This window comes from Gastrolobium bilobum, unplaced genomic scaffold (assembly GCF_033153095.1).
Source record: "Gastrolobium bilobum isolate Gb01-03AN ecotype WA unplaced genomic scaffold, APGP_CSIRO_Gbil_v1 utg16185, whole genome shotgun sequence".
Classification (NCBI taxonomy): Eukaryota; Viridiplantae; Streptophyta; class Magnoliopsida; order Fabales; family Fabaceae; genus Gastrolobium; species Gastrolobium bilobum.
Window position 1 is genome coordinate 181113 of NW_026899733.1, and position 16016 is coordinate 197128.

Here is a 16016-nt window from a genome sequence, read left to right on the forward strand (position 1 = left end):
TGCTTTTACTCCCATTATACAAATCTTGAAATGATTTGTCTGTTAATTAGGGTTTGGAACAATTCATACCGTAGAGAAGTTCGATTCTCTTGTATACTTTTGCTTGACCTGAAGTGAATGACTGAGGGTTCGACCTATGCCCCGTTTGGCGTTACATGAAGCTGAAGGGCTTAATGCTCGAAGTGCAGATCAATCTGCCCGAGTAATTTAAGGTTCTGTATTTGCTAAACTCAAGCAGTGAATGTTGTTCCTCATATACAACCATTATTTACGCTTTGAGGCTAATCAAATAAGATATGGAGTCAAAATAGAACCAAAGCAGGAGTTCCTGTATAAATTAATTTCAACTTTAAATTTATTTTTTCGGAACTTGGAGTCTTAAGCCAAAATAGAGACATAAAAGATATTAGATAACCACCACCTTACTCTTAACAGCTCTACTCTCAGCTCACATCTAATGCACATTAAGCCCTATTGCCTCCGCTTGTTTTCCAGGGCCTTTTTTTCAACATCCGACCAAACACCAACTTGTTTAGCTCCAAGCAAGACAAATACTTTGGTACAAATCACCAAGAGAAAACAAATGGTTAACAATCCTTTTTAGCTTTTTACCAAGACTTCGTTGTGTTCTTTCAGTTCCCTCTCTATTCTTGTATTTCCATAGCGAGATCTCTCCTCTAGCCATCCAATAATGTCCGAGAATACAATCTTCAAATTTTCTGATGGCTCTCCGTACAATAGACCATGCCACATTCCTGGGTACAGCTTTAGTACCTTATCTGAGCTTGAGGCCTCTTCATATAGTTGTTTGCTAACTGAGATATCAGTCACTTTGTCTTCCTCACCATGCATGACCATAAAAGGTAGCGAAACCTAACCAAAGTAAAGTTGTTCAACAATATTTTTGCATTTTAAGTACATGAAGCATCATCAACTGTAACGAGTTTGGCATTGAGGAGAATATTAGAAATTTGACAAACCTCATGTACTCTTTGCTCAATTTCTGTACTGATCCTGAGAAGTTCGTAGCCTGTTCTTAAGCGAGGTTTCCCTTTGTAGCAATATTGGTTTTCTCTAATCTGCAATACATGAATAATAACATTATCTTCTATTACCATTTTCCTCCCCATCTGTGAATATGATAAGCTTTTAGTTGATTAGTTACTGTAATAGCTAGTAAGTATTATTAATGGTATAGAAAATTACTTGTATTCTTTTATTGTGTTAGCTGAATTCTTATCAAAATATTATCCTCTACATATAAGGAATTTCACCTTTAATTAATCATTTATTACATAAAAGGTGACATTTTGGGATTTATAATTTTATGATAAACCTACCAATATTTAAAGTGCAACTATATCTCCCCGTGTGTATGAATCTATAGTGATCCAGAACTTCATTTGAATTAACAATATCAGATTCTGGAATAATGTTTGTGTAGATACCTGTTCTCTGACTTCAGGCACTTTAAAGGCTACGTCAATGATATCTTCAGTTGGGACTAATTTCCATGTAGGAATGACTTTGCTGAGTGCACTTAAGACACTAACCACCATTGGGTTGGGTTTTATTTCGTCTGCAATCTGCACAATATTTCATTAATACAAAACTGTTTATATAAAAGAAACCATGATAGTTGTATTTACAAACTTTTTATTTATAAACTCTTACAAACTACACTATGTACTTTCGGAAATACACTAGATTACACTATGTACTTCCAGGGGTATATAGTGTAATTTGTAAAAAAAAATTATAAACGGATCCTTCCCTAAAAGAAATAATTAAATTAATAAGCAACAACAAATAAATTATTCACTAAACTCAGCTCAAAATAAAAATAAAATAAAAAATAAACCAGCTGTAAGTGCATAAACAAATCCGATTAGCAAGCAATTTATCAGAAGTAAATGTTCTTGATTAGGTTTAAATTATTCAAAATGTAAGGGGTACTTTAAAAGTAATAATGCGTTAATCGTTAAGTAGCAATCATTGATAAAAAAGAATGACTTTTATAAATCTAATTTATTATTTATATTTCATCAAATTAAAATTATTCCCATAACTTTTCTTGCAAATTATTGATTGAAATGATTGATTATCAATTATATAGTTTATATTTAAAATTAATAAGTCGTTTTCTGAAGGCAGGGTCTTCAAGATGTGACATAATATGAGAGAATAACTATTGCAACGGTTTAACATCGAAATTTCTTGATTGATCCCTTTTTGAATAAGTATTCAACCTCAAGGTCAGATATCTATCTGCCTTCTAGATGTCAAAGATTAGTATCGGTCAAACAATGATATTCAAACGGGTCCATTGAATTAGTTTGCTTTAACGAATCAACTAAAATATAGTATATAAAAATAAGCACTACCTAATACGTGATCCACACGCATTACGATGTCTATATTATTGAATCATTCTATATCTTCCATGCAGTTGCCAATATGTGTATTTTATGTACATACAGGTGACACAATGTGTTGCCAATTCCACTTCACATGCCGTTAGTAATGAAAAGATTATCAACAGTTCATCAAGTCAGTAATTTGTATATCGATTATGATCCTTATTTTGATAAAAAAAGAAAAAAGATATGCAGTTTGAAATAAATATTTTAGAATGTTTAATTATTAGAGAGGGTTATATTGCCTACTTATTTTATAATCTTTCTATCCTTACTACCTATTTATCACCGTTGATTATTTTTAAATCAATGATCTCAAATATAATAATATTTTTTATTTTATTTATCCTTCACTTATTTTTTTCAACTAATCACACCAATTGTTTATTACCGTTGATTTAAATATAATCAACGGCAATAAAAAAATAAGAATAGTAAGATTAAATAGATAGACAATATAATTGTCCTCTTAATTATTTATTTTAATAAGTTAAAGATGATCACAAAAAAAGAAAAATTAAATAATTTTGGATAACATATTTATAAGCATGAATATTAAAGATTAGCCTAAGTGCCTGATTGAATCTTTTTTTTTTTAATCTATTCTGCTTATAAAAAGAAGTTAGGTCAAACAGGTTTTTAAAAGCTCTTACAATAAAATGAATTTTTTTTATAATGAAAAAGAAGAAGCAAAAAGCACTTAAGAAGAGTTTATTTTTTATATTTTTTAGCTACAAATTTTATATAATCATAAAATAATTTTTAATTCTTTTTAATTTAAACTTAAAAATAACTTTTAACTTAAATAAAAAGGGATCCAATCATGCTCTAAGAAGCAAGAATAAATTTTCTGCAAGACTGCAACCATAACAAGAGATAAAAGTAAAAAGAAAAATCTCCATCAATATCTAGTTAATCTTATTGGCCCCGAATTTGATGGGGGAGTGTGTGTATCGGAGGAAATCAAACGTGTCTGGATCCTTGGAATGGCCAAATAGTAAAAGAATAAATATGGAGAACGATGCAAGATTTTTGTTTTTCTAATGATAGAATAAAATATGGTAGAAAGAGAACAACATGTAACGTACGATACACACTATTATTAAACGTTGCAGAAGATATTTTTTGTATAGAGCATATAACAACAAAAGAAGAAGAAAAGGAGAAAGCAAAAGCCAAACCTTGCACATGGGTGCAACCAAAATTGCTCCATCCCAGTATTCTGGCTTTTTCCTGTGCAAAAGTAGAGCCACAGCTCCTCCCATGGATTCACCTAACAAGTACCTCATCTTCTTCTTGTTCTCTGGCTTTTCTGTATTTTTGTTTATTATAAAAAAAAACAGAAATTATTTAAAACTCAAAATTATTTATGACATCAAACATTGTACACATCATGGGTTTGAAAATGTGTTCAAAAAACCAATTAAAACAAAAAATACAAAAGAAAAACGGCAGGCAATAAATTGAAATAAAAGAGAGAGAGAGAGAGAGAAAAAAAAGATGCTGACCAGAAATGATAGTAAAATAGTGGGAACAATCATCGATGACAGAATCAAAATTCATAACAAGACCAAGAAGCCCATCTGATTTTCCATGGCCTTCATAATCCAACCCATATACTGCAAAACCCGCCTTTGCAATCCTTGTCGCTGTGCCTGTGTACAGATTATTAATATCATCACAATTAGTACTTTATATATATATTATTTAATGGGAAAAATAATAATGAAAATGAAGGTGCAGAGGCTAATTACTGTTCATGGTGATGCTGCATTCCATGGCATAGCCATGGCACAGAAAGACTAACGCTTTTGGAGTTTCATTCACCGGTAGCCATCGGCTTGCCAAAAGCTTCATGCCTCGTGAATTCAAAACGAATTCCTGCAAAATAAAAATGAATAACTACGTTCAGATTCTTTTTTTTTTTTTTCCTTTGAATTTGAATAAGAAAAGTTCCCATAAACACTAAGAGATAGGTGTTAATAATACCTCTTCATATTTGACCTCAGTTTCACGCGCCTGCAAACCAGAAAGCAAAAGAAAACCAGAAGAAAATTAATTACAGATTAGGATGGGATAATTGTACACAAACCCAGAGAGAGAGAGAGACCATGAAGAATTGTTGACGTTGAGCTCTGAAGTTTTGGCGTGATCTTTTTTTTTTTTAATTTTGTAGAGAAGGGTATGAATGGGAGAGAAGATAACAGAGGAAAAGTGGGTTTTGGATTAAAAAAAAGAGAGTCTTTTGATGAGTGAAATAGGAAACAGATATTATTGCATGGAAATTAGGGAATCACATTAAGTGTGGGATAAGAATGCCATTAGCTTCTCCTAATCTCCTTTTATATACAAGAGAGACGGAGAGTGTGCGTGTGTGTATCCATTTGCTGTGTGTATCCAATGAAATAATGTTTATCCCACTAATTCTTTGCCAATGTAAAAATGCTTCTAATTAAATTGTAGATATATTATTAATTAATAGTTAATTATATAACAATAATTTGTCGATCAAATATTTGGATGCTATATATAATACATTTTCCTTAAATATCTCAATCCTTATCAAGTTGGAACGGAATGACGTTGTTGTCACTTGGCAGATATTAAGATTTGGTTTAAATTTTCAATTCATAATTAACAAAAGATGGGGAAAGTTATATTTATAAATTTTTTGTTTACAAATTCTTACAAATTATATTAAGTATGACAAGTCATACTTCAATCAAGAGTGTATAATCGATCATACTTAATATAATTTGTAAACAAAAATTATAAACAGACGCTTTTTCATAGAAAATATGCGCACACATAAAAAGAAAAGAAAAAGAAAGAGTGGTTGAATTGATCAATAGAAAAGAAAGGGTAAAGAAGGTGTGGCATAGGTTTTAGATTATTATGCAAATTTAATATAACAGAAGCGCTTCTTTTGTGGAATTGAATCTTGGCATGAGCTCACCCTTATCTGCTACTTGTCTTTAGGTTGTTGGACTTTTTATTTATTTATTTCCTTCTTTTTAGTTGATTTTGAAGGGCACTATCAATTTAATGTCTTCCCTCTATTTTGTGTGGACTTTCAGGCACAAACTGATCGAAGAGTTTCGCATTTTAGATTCATTAGGATGTGATTGGTCAGTTAAAATCCGAATGAATTTGAAGATTTAGTTTTATTCGTTCATTGATTTTTTGGGTCATGCCTTTTAAAGTTGGGATGCTTTTTAAAAAAAAGAGAGGAGTGATGAGATGTTTTTTTTTACCGCTGGAAAAAGTTTTTACATTCGTAAGAAAGTTTTAGGAATACCGATCAAAATGTCATTGTTTATCAAGTTTTTTATCTAAATGTCACGTGAATAGTTTTATTTTCCAATCTGTCACGGGGGCAAGTTCGCTATCCGGTGTAGCGAACTCGATTTGCCGATGTGTCACATTTCTAGTGGATAACAAGTACAAGTTAAAAAAAATTAAAAAAATTTGAAGATCGCTACGTTGGGTAGCGAACTTGGTGTCCACTAGAAACGTGACATATCAGCAAACCGAGTTCGCTACACCGGGTAGTGAACTTTTCCTTATGACAGATTGAAAAATAATACTGTTCGTGTGACATTTAGGTAAAAAACTTGATGAACAATGATATTTTAGTCACTATTGCAAAGTTTTAACCCTTTATTTGAAGTTATACTTGAAAGTTGAAACCGTGTAAGGGAAGGATAAGAATGAGAAAGAGGTCAAAGATGAGGGGACACAAAAGAAAACACGTGTTTTTACTTTTTAGAGAAAATAAATAGAAAATATCAAATCGGAATGATTGATAATACTACATTTTGAATGGCTGAGAACCATGCTATTTGTTTCACGTTTATTTTCTGATAACAAAACATTTGTCTCCGTACCAACCGACCAATGAAAAAGCTATGTCAAAAATAAAATCATACAATCTTTAATCAAAGATTTATATTAAATATTTTTTTATAGAAAAATTAGAAATCAATAATTTTTTTCTTAAACCGGTATTCACAGATTTAATTTTTTTTTACTGAGACTAATCCATCATAATATTTAATTGCTTATATAATCATTAAATTTAAGAAAAAAATTCATTTTCACACATTATGATTTTGTAATTTATCATTTGACTTCTTGTGATTTTAAATTTATTACTTAGACCCACTATGCTGAAATAATTTATTATTTAACTCTCTGTAATTTTAAATTTTCACTTAGACCCCTCGTGATTACAAAAATTTCCAATTGGACCCCTTGTGGTTTAAAAAAAAATATTTAAAATAAATTATCTCTCTTTTTTATTTTATATCCTTATGTAATGCATTTAGGATTTGAAAAATATTTTAAGTTATTTATTCTGGAATTAATTTATAAATTATCTTAATTTTTTTATTTTAAAAATATATTTGAAATTAAACAAATTATTTAAGATGAATTAAATATGCATTATCAAAATAAAATATTTACTTTCATTAGATAATTTTATAATGATACCGGATAAAAAATAGATAAAATATAAATATTTGATTTGAATTTATTTTCTTGATAAATATAATGGAATTTTTTTAGATTTTATTTTATTTTTAAACCTTAAACGCATTAGGTGAGGCTATAAAATAAAAAAGAAGGAAATTTATTTTAAAAATTTATTTTTGTAACAAGGGGTCTAAATGAAGATATTTTTAACCACAGGGAGTCTAAGTGAAAATTTGAAACCACGGGAAGTTGAATGATAAAATATTTAAGCACAATGGGTCTAAGTGATAAGTTTAAAATCACAGGGGGGTCAAATGATAAATCACAAAACCACAATGCGTGAAAATGAAGTTTTCCCTAAATTTAATTATAATAATAATTACATGAGATATCAAATTATATTTTTAATAGGAGAATACTAATTCAAAATTTATGATTATATGATGTTATTTAATAAAATTATTTTGTTAATTTCTACTTGGCTCTGTTTTATTGTTTATTTTTCATTTGTTTGAGATTCTTAGGATGTGCATGATAATCATTCTGTTTCTTGGCAATGTTTCTGAAAAGAAATAATTCTTTTCTATTTCTGTGGCTTGGAACAATTTCTGAGAAAAAAAATGTGTTTGATAACATGTTCTATTTTTATTCCAAGATTGAGAATTACGTTTGATAACACAACAAATAATATAATAAAAAATAATTCCTATTAAACATATAATTTTTTGGATCATCAAGTTCCTTTTTATATGGTGATGGCGGCGGAGGTGGCGTGGTGGTGGTAATGGTGGTGACGGCAGTGGCTGCAGTGGTGATAAAGGTGTTGATTGTGGTTGCATAGTCGTGGTGGCCGCGACGGTAGTAGTGGTGGCGATGGTGGTGGTGGTGACAATAATGGCTACGACGATGGTGATGGTGGCGGCGTTGGTGGTGATGGTGAAGGTAGTGGTAGTGGTGGCGATGGCGATGGTGGTGGTGGCATAGTGGTGGCGGCATGGTAATGGTAGTGACGGCAGTGGCTGCGGCATCAGTGGTGGTAATGGTGGCATAGTGGTGGTGGTGGTGGCGGCGGCGGCGGTGGTAACGGCAGTGGCTGCGACGATGCTGGTGGTGGCGTGTTAGTGGTGGTGATGGCAGTGGCTACGGCGGTGGTGGTGATGGTAGCGGTGGTGGCGATGGTGGTGACGGCAGTGGATGCGACATTGATGGTGGTGGTTGGTGGTGGCAGTGATGGCATGGTGGTGGTGGTGGTGACAACAGTGGCTATGGCGATGATTGTGGTGGTTGGTGACGGTGGTGGTGATGGTAGTGATAGCGATGGTGGTGGTGATGGTGGCAGTGGCTACAATGATGGTGGTGGTGGTTGGTGACGGTGGTAGTGTGGTGGTGGTGGTAATGGTGGCATGGTGATAGATATGGATGGAGGCGGTGGTGATGGTGGTCGAGTCGGAATGATGGTGGTGGTGGTAATGATGGTAGAGGTGGAGAGTGATTGAAAGAGACAAGTGTTTCTCTTTTTGTGCCCGGGAACAAAAAGACAGAAATTTTTTGATTCTTTTTCTGTTCCCTAGCACAAAAATTAAATCGGTTCATCCCGGGAACAAAAAAATAAATCAATTTTACCAAACGAGTTTTCTATCCATTTTTGTTCCCGAAAACAGAAATTAAAAAAGAACTGATTCCGAGAAGCTTGTCATACGCACTCTTAACCTCCCTAGATAAATAAATATATTAATAAATGAATCTACTATTAATAATATGTGAATAAATAATTGATTATTTTTTGAAAAAAGTGTTTGTCATTTTAAATGACTTTGAAGTTATGTCATTTAAGAGAGAGATAGACTCATAATAAAAAATTTTATTTAAATTTTAAATTAAAAAAAAACTAATCACTTTCTCTCTCTCTCATGATTTTCATATTTTCTGTATCTATCTTTCTCCTAAAATGACATAACTTATGTCATTTAAAATGACAAACACCAAGCTCTTAATTTTTATAATTAAATAGTTCAATTACTTTACCCAATTACCGTACCCTATGTTAGTGAATAAGTGTTTGCACGCAGATATAACAGAATAAATATTTTTATTGTATTCTATTCTATTTTCTTTAATTGCATTTAATTTTTTTTAAAATGTAGCACTTTTAAATTTCATATCTATTGTGTTTTTTCAAAAATATACCAAATATGTTATCAAAAAAAAAATAAAATATACCAAATATAAAACAAAACTCATATATTACGTTCTATTATGTTATAATACTTCTACTATCAAACGTCAAAATTTCAAGAAAAAAAAAAAGTTAGACAAATGGCTTGTGTTCCGTTCACACAAGACTTATATAACAATGAATTCACGGTTTGAATACCAAAAAGGAAGGTTCACACGTGAAATTTGTATTTAAAGAAATCAGGCATCAGCCTTGGGCTTTTAATGCATTTAATACTTTTTGTGTACAGTCTTTGAAAAATAAAGATTGTGTCTAACTAATTTCATCTAGCACATACATATGTAATATGGATTAGATTGGGGATGTAATTAGGTCAGGATTTGAACTTCATGAATCATGACCTAACTCTACATAAATATATATTGAACTTATATGATTTATTAACTTTTTAAAAGCTCTATTTAAAGGTCAGGCCTGACCTATTATTAAAAAAAAAATATAACATGGCTTATGAGATCTTTTAGAACTACTAAGTTACAAATTAAACTAAAAAAAAATGTTTCATTCATCAAACAATATTTTCAGCAACGACAAAATTATAAAAATTCTCAAACATATTTTTTAACAAGAACACAAAGATTTTTAAATAATGTTCACGATAACAAAAATATGATAAATATTAGGGGCAGTAACTTTTAGAATAAATAAATATTATATATGATTAATATTTTTTATTTTTAAATTAAATATTTCGACCCATAGGTTAAAAGGCCAGACTTTGCATATTTGGCCTGCGATCTTATTTTTATACAGGCTTCTCTACAAGTCTAAACCTATTTTAATTTCATAAAAAGTCAGGTCATAGGCCTCCTGTAAGCAAGTCTCACCAATTTACACCCCTAGATTAGATGTTGTGATTGGTATAAGGTTTTGTCCTATCACCTTTTATAATTATGTATTTCAAAAAATATATAATTATAATATTAAATTTTTTTTTTTCAATCATTACGCTAGCCGAAATATTTCTGAAGAGAGAAAAAAGCAAAACTTTAATATTATAACTATGTACTCCGGAGAATACATAATTATAAAGGATATTATATCCAGTAACAAGACAAACAATAAACTCATATAACATATATATATATATATATATATATATATATATTGCTACTAAAATTTATATTATATGATACTTATATGGAGCAGGTTATATTTACAAACTTTTTTGTTTACAAACTACACTAAGTACGACCGGTCATACTTTAATCTTGCAGTGTGCGACCGGTCGTACTTAGTGTAATTTGCAAAAAAAGTTTGTAAACAGATCCTATCCCTACTTATATATAATATTTTTCTCTAATTTTTTTTTTGGTAATCATATTTTTCTCTAATTTTACTCCAATTTGATATAGATTTACTTTGTGTGTATTTTTATTTTTAATTTTTTTTTCGGCTGGAAGTATGTATTCTAACTTTCATTTAAAAGAGCTCAGATTCAATTCACTCTATAAGTATATTAAATGTTTTTACTTTTGAAATTTCAAATAAGTTAATTCAAATCTCAGGTATGCTTAGTATATTTAGTATATTTTTATTTGCCTTATTTTCATATACATACTAATTAATGATCTACTATATATGTATATAATTATGAATAATAATTGAATAAGAAATAAAATTTTAATCAAAATTTCAGTCATAATTGTATTTATTAATATATTTGATAAAATCTTTGTTTGAATATTATTTCCTTGAATTCAAATTATCAATTATTTCGATTATTTTACTATATGTGTATTAAATATTTTCACTTTTAAAATTGAAAATTAACATATATAATACATACAATGTGAACATGTGAATTTTATGTGTTTTACTTTACTGAGTATATCTGTCGTAAACAGTAAAACACAATGTTTATGTTTTTTTACGAGTAAATATCCTTTTAGGTCCTGGCAATATCTACGAAATCCTTGACAATAAAAAAGGACTAAATTGATCCCTAACAATATGAAAAAAGGGTCTCGTTAGTGATGGAGGAGTTGACATAAGGACTAATGTGGCCCTTTTTTCATAATTTTAGGGATCAATTTAGTCTTTTTTTTTTGTCAGGGACTAAAAAGGATTTCGTAGATATTGTCAGGGACCAAAAATGATATTTACTCTTTTTTTTATTTTTTGTTTTCATAGGGACGGCAGCATTGACCAAAGGATCAAGTGGAGTAGTCGATGTAGTTGTTGATAATGTGGCTTTGTCTTTAAATTTAGATGAAGTAGAGGCTTCCATGTCTATATGATTTCGCAATTTGCATCACTTGTTTTTGTATCAACTTGCTTGTACTATTCTTTCCAAGAAACAAGTGAAGAGGAAAGTCACAAGTTGCAATAAAGACAATCAAGGAAATATAAACCCTATATTCTCTCACGTCTCATTCCACGCGATCACATTCTGTAAGATAATCTCAGCTGTTTATAGATAAATCAAATAGTTATTATTATTTTCATATTTTCTTCTTCTTCTTTTTATTACTGTAATTTTGTTTATAAACAACTGAAATTATTTTATATAACTTGATCACGTTAAACGCGATATGAAAATATATATTATTTCTCCAAACGCAAACCAGCACATAAATCAAAGCCTAAATCGTCAAACACATACACGCACATTAAATCATAGCCTAAATCGTCAAACACATACACGCACATTAAATCACAGCCTAATTCTTCAAGATTAGCTATTTAGCAACTTATGATTATAATTTCAATTAAAATAGAAATTATTGAAATTCAACTATGATAAAGAAAAAATATACTCGAATTTAGTTTTAAATAATAAAGATAATCTAACTTTATTATTTATTATAAATAATTAATATTTAAATATACTAAAATGTTTTAAGTATGTTATCAAAAAAAAAATGTTTTAAGTATTTAATATAAGAACTTATTTATTAATTAAAAAATCAAAAGAATTAAAAATATAACTTACAAAACGATAAAAAAAATAAATTTTAAATGAAAATCTTGAGCACATCTTATTATTCCAGAGTTAACTTTCAACAATATTCAATCATCACAGAAAAACTGATAAACAATATATCAATAGTTTAGGTATTTCAAATTAAGCAACTCCGTCTAGCTTCTTTTTCATATCTCATCAGGTTGTCTACAGAAAATATTTTATTTTTGGTCCAATTCGGTTGTCCGAATCCAATTTGAATTATGAATATTATTGGATACCAGTAAATTAATAACAAAAAATAAGTGTAAGATTTTTTATTTTAATATTGGTATAAAAATAATCTGTCTCCTTTCAAAATGGATCAGGATTATTTTAAATAGATATAAGTTATAATATTCACATTATTGGTGGTTGATCCCATGTGACGTTAATTCTTTAATTATATGAGTCATTAAAAACAAACGAATCATGATGAAGAATGAATATAAATTTTATTATTATTACGCAAGCCTCGTCCTTTCCTAAATTGTCATTCGTCTCACCTCACGTGCGTAGAGTAAGACCATACGCAAAATGTTAAGGACACCGCCAAAACAGCATTCCAGCACTAGTAGTACTTTTAACCTCTATGCCCCACAGAATGCAAAATGGAATGCAGTTAATTTTGATTCAGATTCAAAGACAGACACTAGCTAAAGCACCATTTTAAAGTTTTTGGATAAAAGAATTATTCGGTTAAAGTTGATTGCATAAGTTTTTCTGAAGTAATGCAGTCAAACATGTCACATATGCTGACGGGACTAGTCCCGTCACTGATACTGACGGGACTCGTGCCACGTCAGCGCCACGTAAGCAGTTCAATTACCGTAAATTTTCGGAAGACCATAACTTGTGATTCGGGTATCCAAATCAGATGATTTTTTTTTTGATTTCACATAACTTTTCAAGATCTACGCAATGACACCTCATTTGATATATTTTATCTCCCACAAACATAGTCTTATAGATAAACACTCTTGTGATTGTGATACAATTGTTACAAATTCAAACTATGTTTGTAGGAGATAAAATATGTAAAACGAGGTATCATTGCGTAGATCTCGAAAAATTATGTGAAATCAAAAAAAAAATCATCTGATTTGAATACCCGAGTCACAAGTTATGGTCTTCCGAAGATTTACGGTAATTGGATTGCTTACGTGGCGCTGACGTGGCACGAGTCCCGTCAGTATCAGTGACGGGACTAGTCCCGTCAGCATAGGTGACATGTTTGACTGCATTACTTTGGAAAAACTTATCCAATCAACTTTAACCAGGCAATTCTTTTGTCCAAAAACTTCAAAATGGTACTTTTCCCGACATACACTACTTAAATTACTTATTGAGTTTCGTTTTGTAGCAACTGAACTATTGCACCCAGCTTCTATCCTTAAATCCGAATCAGAATCAACTACACAAGTTCATGGTTTCAGTAAATGTTGCAATATACACCACTTTGAATTGCACAAAACTCAAGAAATTTATTAAATAGTTTTATTTTAATTTTTTTTGTCAAAATATTATTACTTCATCAATATTTTCTGTCACTTTATTTGATAAAGATATTTTAAAAATAAAAAAAATATATAATTAATATTTTTCAGTTTTTTTTTGTTAACAAATCTTATTTATCTCTTTGAGACGAGTTGACCCCTGTATTCCCACAAACTTTGACTCTTTGAGTCATCTATGAGATTAATTTGGAGTGCGAGGCGAGTTAGAGATGAAAATATTTAAACTCCTCGTGACATGTGGGAATCAATCCGAGTCACTTTCCTTTTTTTAAGTTTTTTAAAATAACAGATAATTATGTAAAATGACAAATGTTTTTGTTGGAATATTCAAGTGTGATGAAATCTCATATTGGTTGGTAATAGGCTGAGTGAAATATATATAAGTGAAAGCACCCGTGAATCCAATATCTTAAAATTTTAGATTGAGACATGATATCGAATTCATTTACTAACGTTGGACTAGCTTGACCCATTGGTGGTATTCCCTCGGATAGGGCTACCTGTGTTCCTCTTTGTAGACAACTGAACATGTTTCATGGACAACGATGTCTTAGGAATCCAAATCCATAAAAGACAAAGTTATACAACTAAAGTTGGTTACTTGCTTCAATGATCAATATGTTCTATTTTTAATCAACAATGTTTTATGATATTATACATCATAAAAGACAAAGGAAAGAGATCATCACATTTGGAACCATGTCTTAGGAATCCAAATCCATAAAAGACAAAGGAAATAGATCATCACATTTGGAACGATGTCATAGGAATCCAAATCCATAAAAGACAAAGGAAAGAGATCATCACATTTGGTTGGTTGAAGCCTGCTTCATGTCTTGCTTGCTTAAATAATATTGTTAGCCTTGAGCCTTAACTATTCACATCAATTAAAAATTCTACATGTTTAGAAGGATAATCAAACCATAAAAAAAAAACCCCACAAAAACAGAGCTATGCTGACTAAATATATAATAGATAAAACGTAGCTGTAATTGATGTTTGCATTGTAAACTTCGGAAACTAATTAAAGGTAATGAGTGCTGCATGTCTCATGCGATATATATCCGTCTGGATCCATTAAAAAACAGCTAAAGTTGGTTACTTGCTTCAATGATCAATATGTTCTATTTTTAATCAACAATGTTTTATGATATTATACATCATAAAATATGCTTTTGAATTTAAAATACACATTGATGCTAAAATTGCATTGTATCATGCTTTTGATACCGCAAGTGCATATTATTAATTATGCATGAGAAACGTTTCTCATGCATAATGAGTGAATGGTTCTCCGCTTGATTGTTATATCATGAGTCCCATAAAGATTATAGAAAATAAAATTCTTATTCATGCCCTTAAGCTGTTGATAATGTCATGAGGAGAAGGATTAATTGGTATTTGCAACTTTTAAGATGGTCAATCTAGTCTGAAGGAATATAACTAGAAAAGCAGATAGTCCTGATCTAAGTGGTACATGTTTTGATGAAAGGAAGTTCACTGTGACTCTGTGAGTAAGTATTCAACGCTGGATCATTATGAAACTCTTTTGTATGATGAATTAACACTGATTACTAAATATTATATCCCAGTGCCATACCTGAAACATAATAAAATCATTTATGCATCTTTACCTGATAATTTGAATTTTTGGAAGAGTTGGTTGAATTCATGATCAAATGGTCTAGAATTTCATCCTTGCCACACTCATTCTTCTAATAAAAAAAAAAGTTAAATTTCAGCACAAAGTAAAAAAAATTTAGTCTAAGTAATATATACACATCTATGCCTAAAAAATTCCTGCGCCAAAGAACATTTCAAGAAATATAAATAAAATTATTTATGTGCAATCAATAGTTCAAGCTTTAGACAGAATTGTTTCCATGACACTCTGTGACAGTAATGACAATATTTTGACATATTAACGTTAGCTCAAGAGGGTATCAATCTGTGAAGAATCTTTATATACATATACAGGACACAAGAGGCACATATAAATCCAGGAAATCAAGGGTTGATGTCTCTATATACTGATTGTGAATATAATAACTAGTAGTATATGATGACAGATCACATAATATATTAAAGTTTCAGGAAGAGAATATTTGATGATTATTCCAAGTCGATTTCCATCATAAGTTAGAAGGAAACATTTGGGGGCATATAGATACAAGTAAGTTTGATATACTCGTTTTCAATATATATTTTCTCTACCTACCCCTCTAGCCCACTCCTTTTCAAAATCTTCATTGGAGTCATATACTCTAAATGTCCAAAAGAAAACAAAAAACAAAAGAGACAGATCCTTAATAATTAATATAGTCACAAGACTATGTGGTTACTTGCAAAAATTTAAGGAATAAACGCTTTACAACAAAGCTGGACTATAGTTAATGTTTTATTTGACTATTGTTTCTATCCTAGTT

At 30.3% G+C, this 16016-nt stretch overlaps 1 protein-coding gene across 1 annotated transcript; it reads right to left on the reverse strand.

Moving 5' to 3' along the window:
• Positions 1-369: 369 nt before the first annotated feature.
• Positions 370-4670, reverse strand: LOC133293109 (caffeoylshikimate esterase-like). Its single transcript, XM_061491643.1, has 8 exons — positions 4528-4670; positions 4407-4436; positions 4172-4298; positions 3926-4072; positions 3599-3729; positions 1449-1586; positions 981-1079; positions 370-873 (listed from the first exon to the last, which is right to left on the reverse strand). Exons 1-8 carry the CDS (start codon positions 4528-4530, stop codon positions 601-603), a joined length of 948 nt encoding a protein of 315 aa, XP_061347627.1. The 5' UTR covers positions 4531-4670; the 3' UTR covers positions 370-600.
• Positions 4671-16016: the final 11346 nt, after the last annotated feature.

What these genes read in the sequence shown, in the direction of transcription:
- LOC133293109 (XM_061491643.1), bottom strand. An exon ending in CTGAGGTCAAATATGAAGAG is followed by an intron (nt 4,299 to 4,406) that starts GTATTATTAACA and finishes TTTATTTTGCAG; the next exon opens with GAATTCGTTTTGAATTCACG. An exon ending in ATGCAGCATCACCATGAACA is followed by an intron (nt 4,073 to 4,171) that starts GTAATTAGCCTC and finishes ATCTGTACACAG; the next exon opens with GCACAGCGACAAGGATTGCA.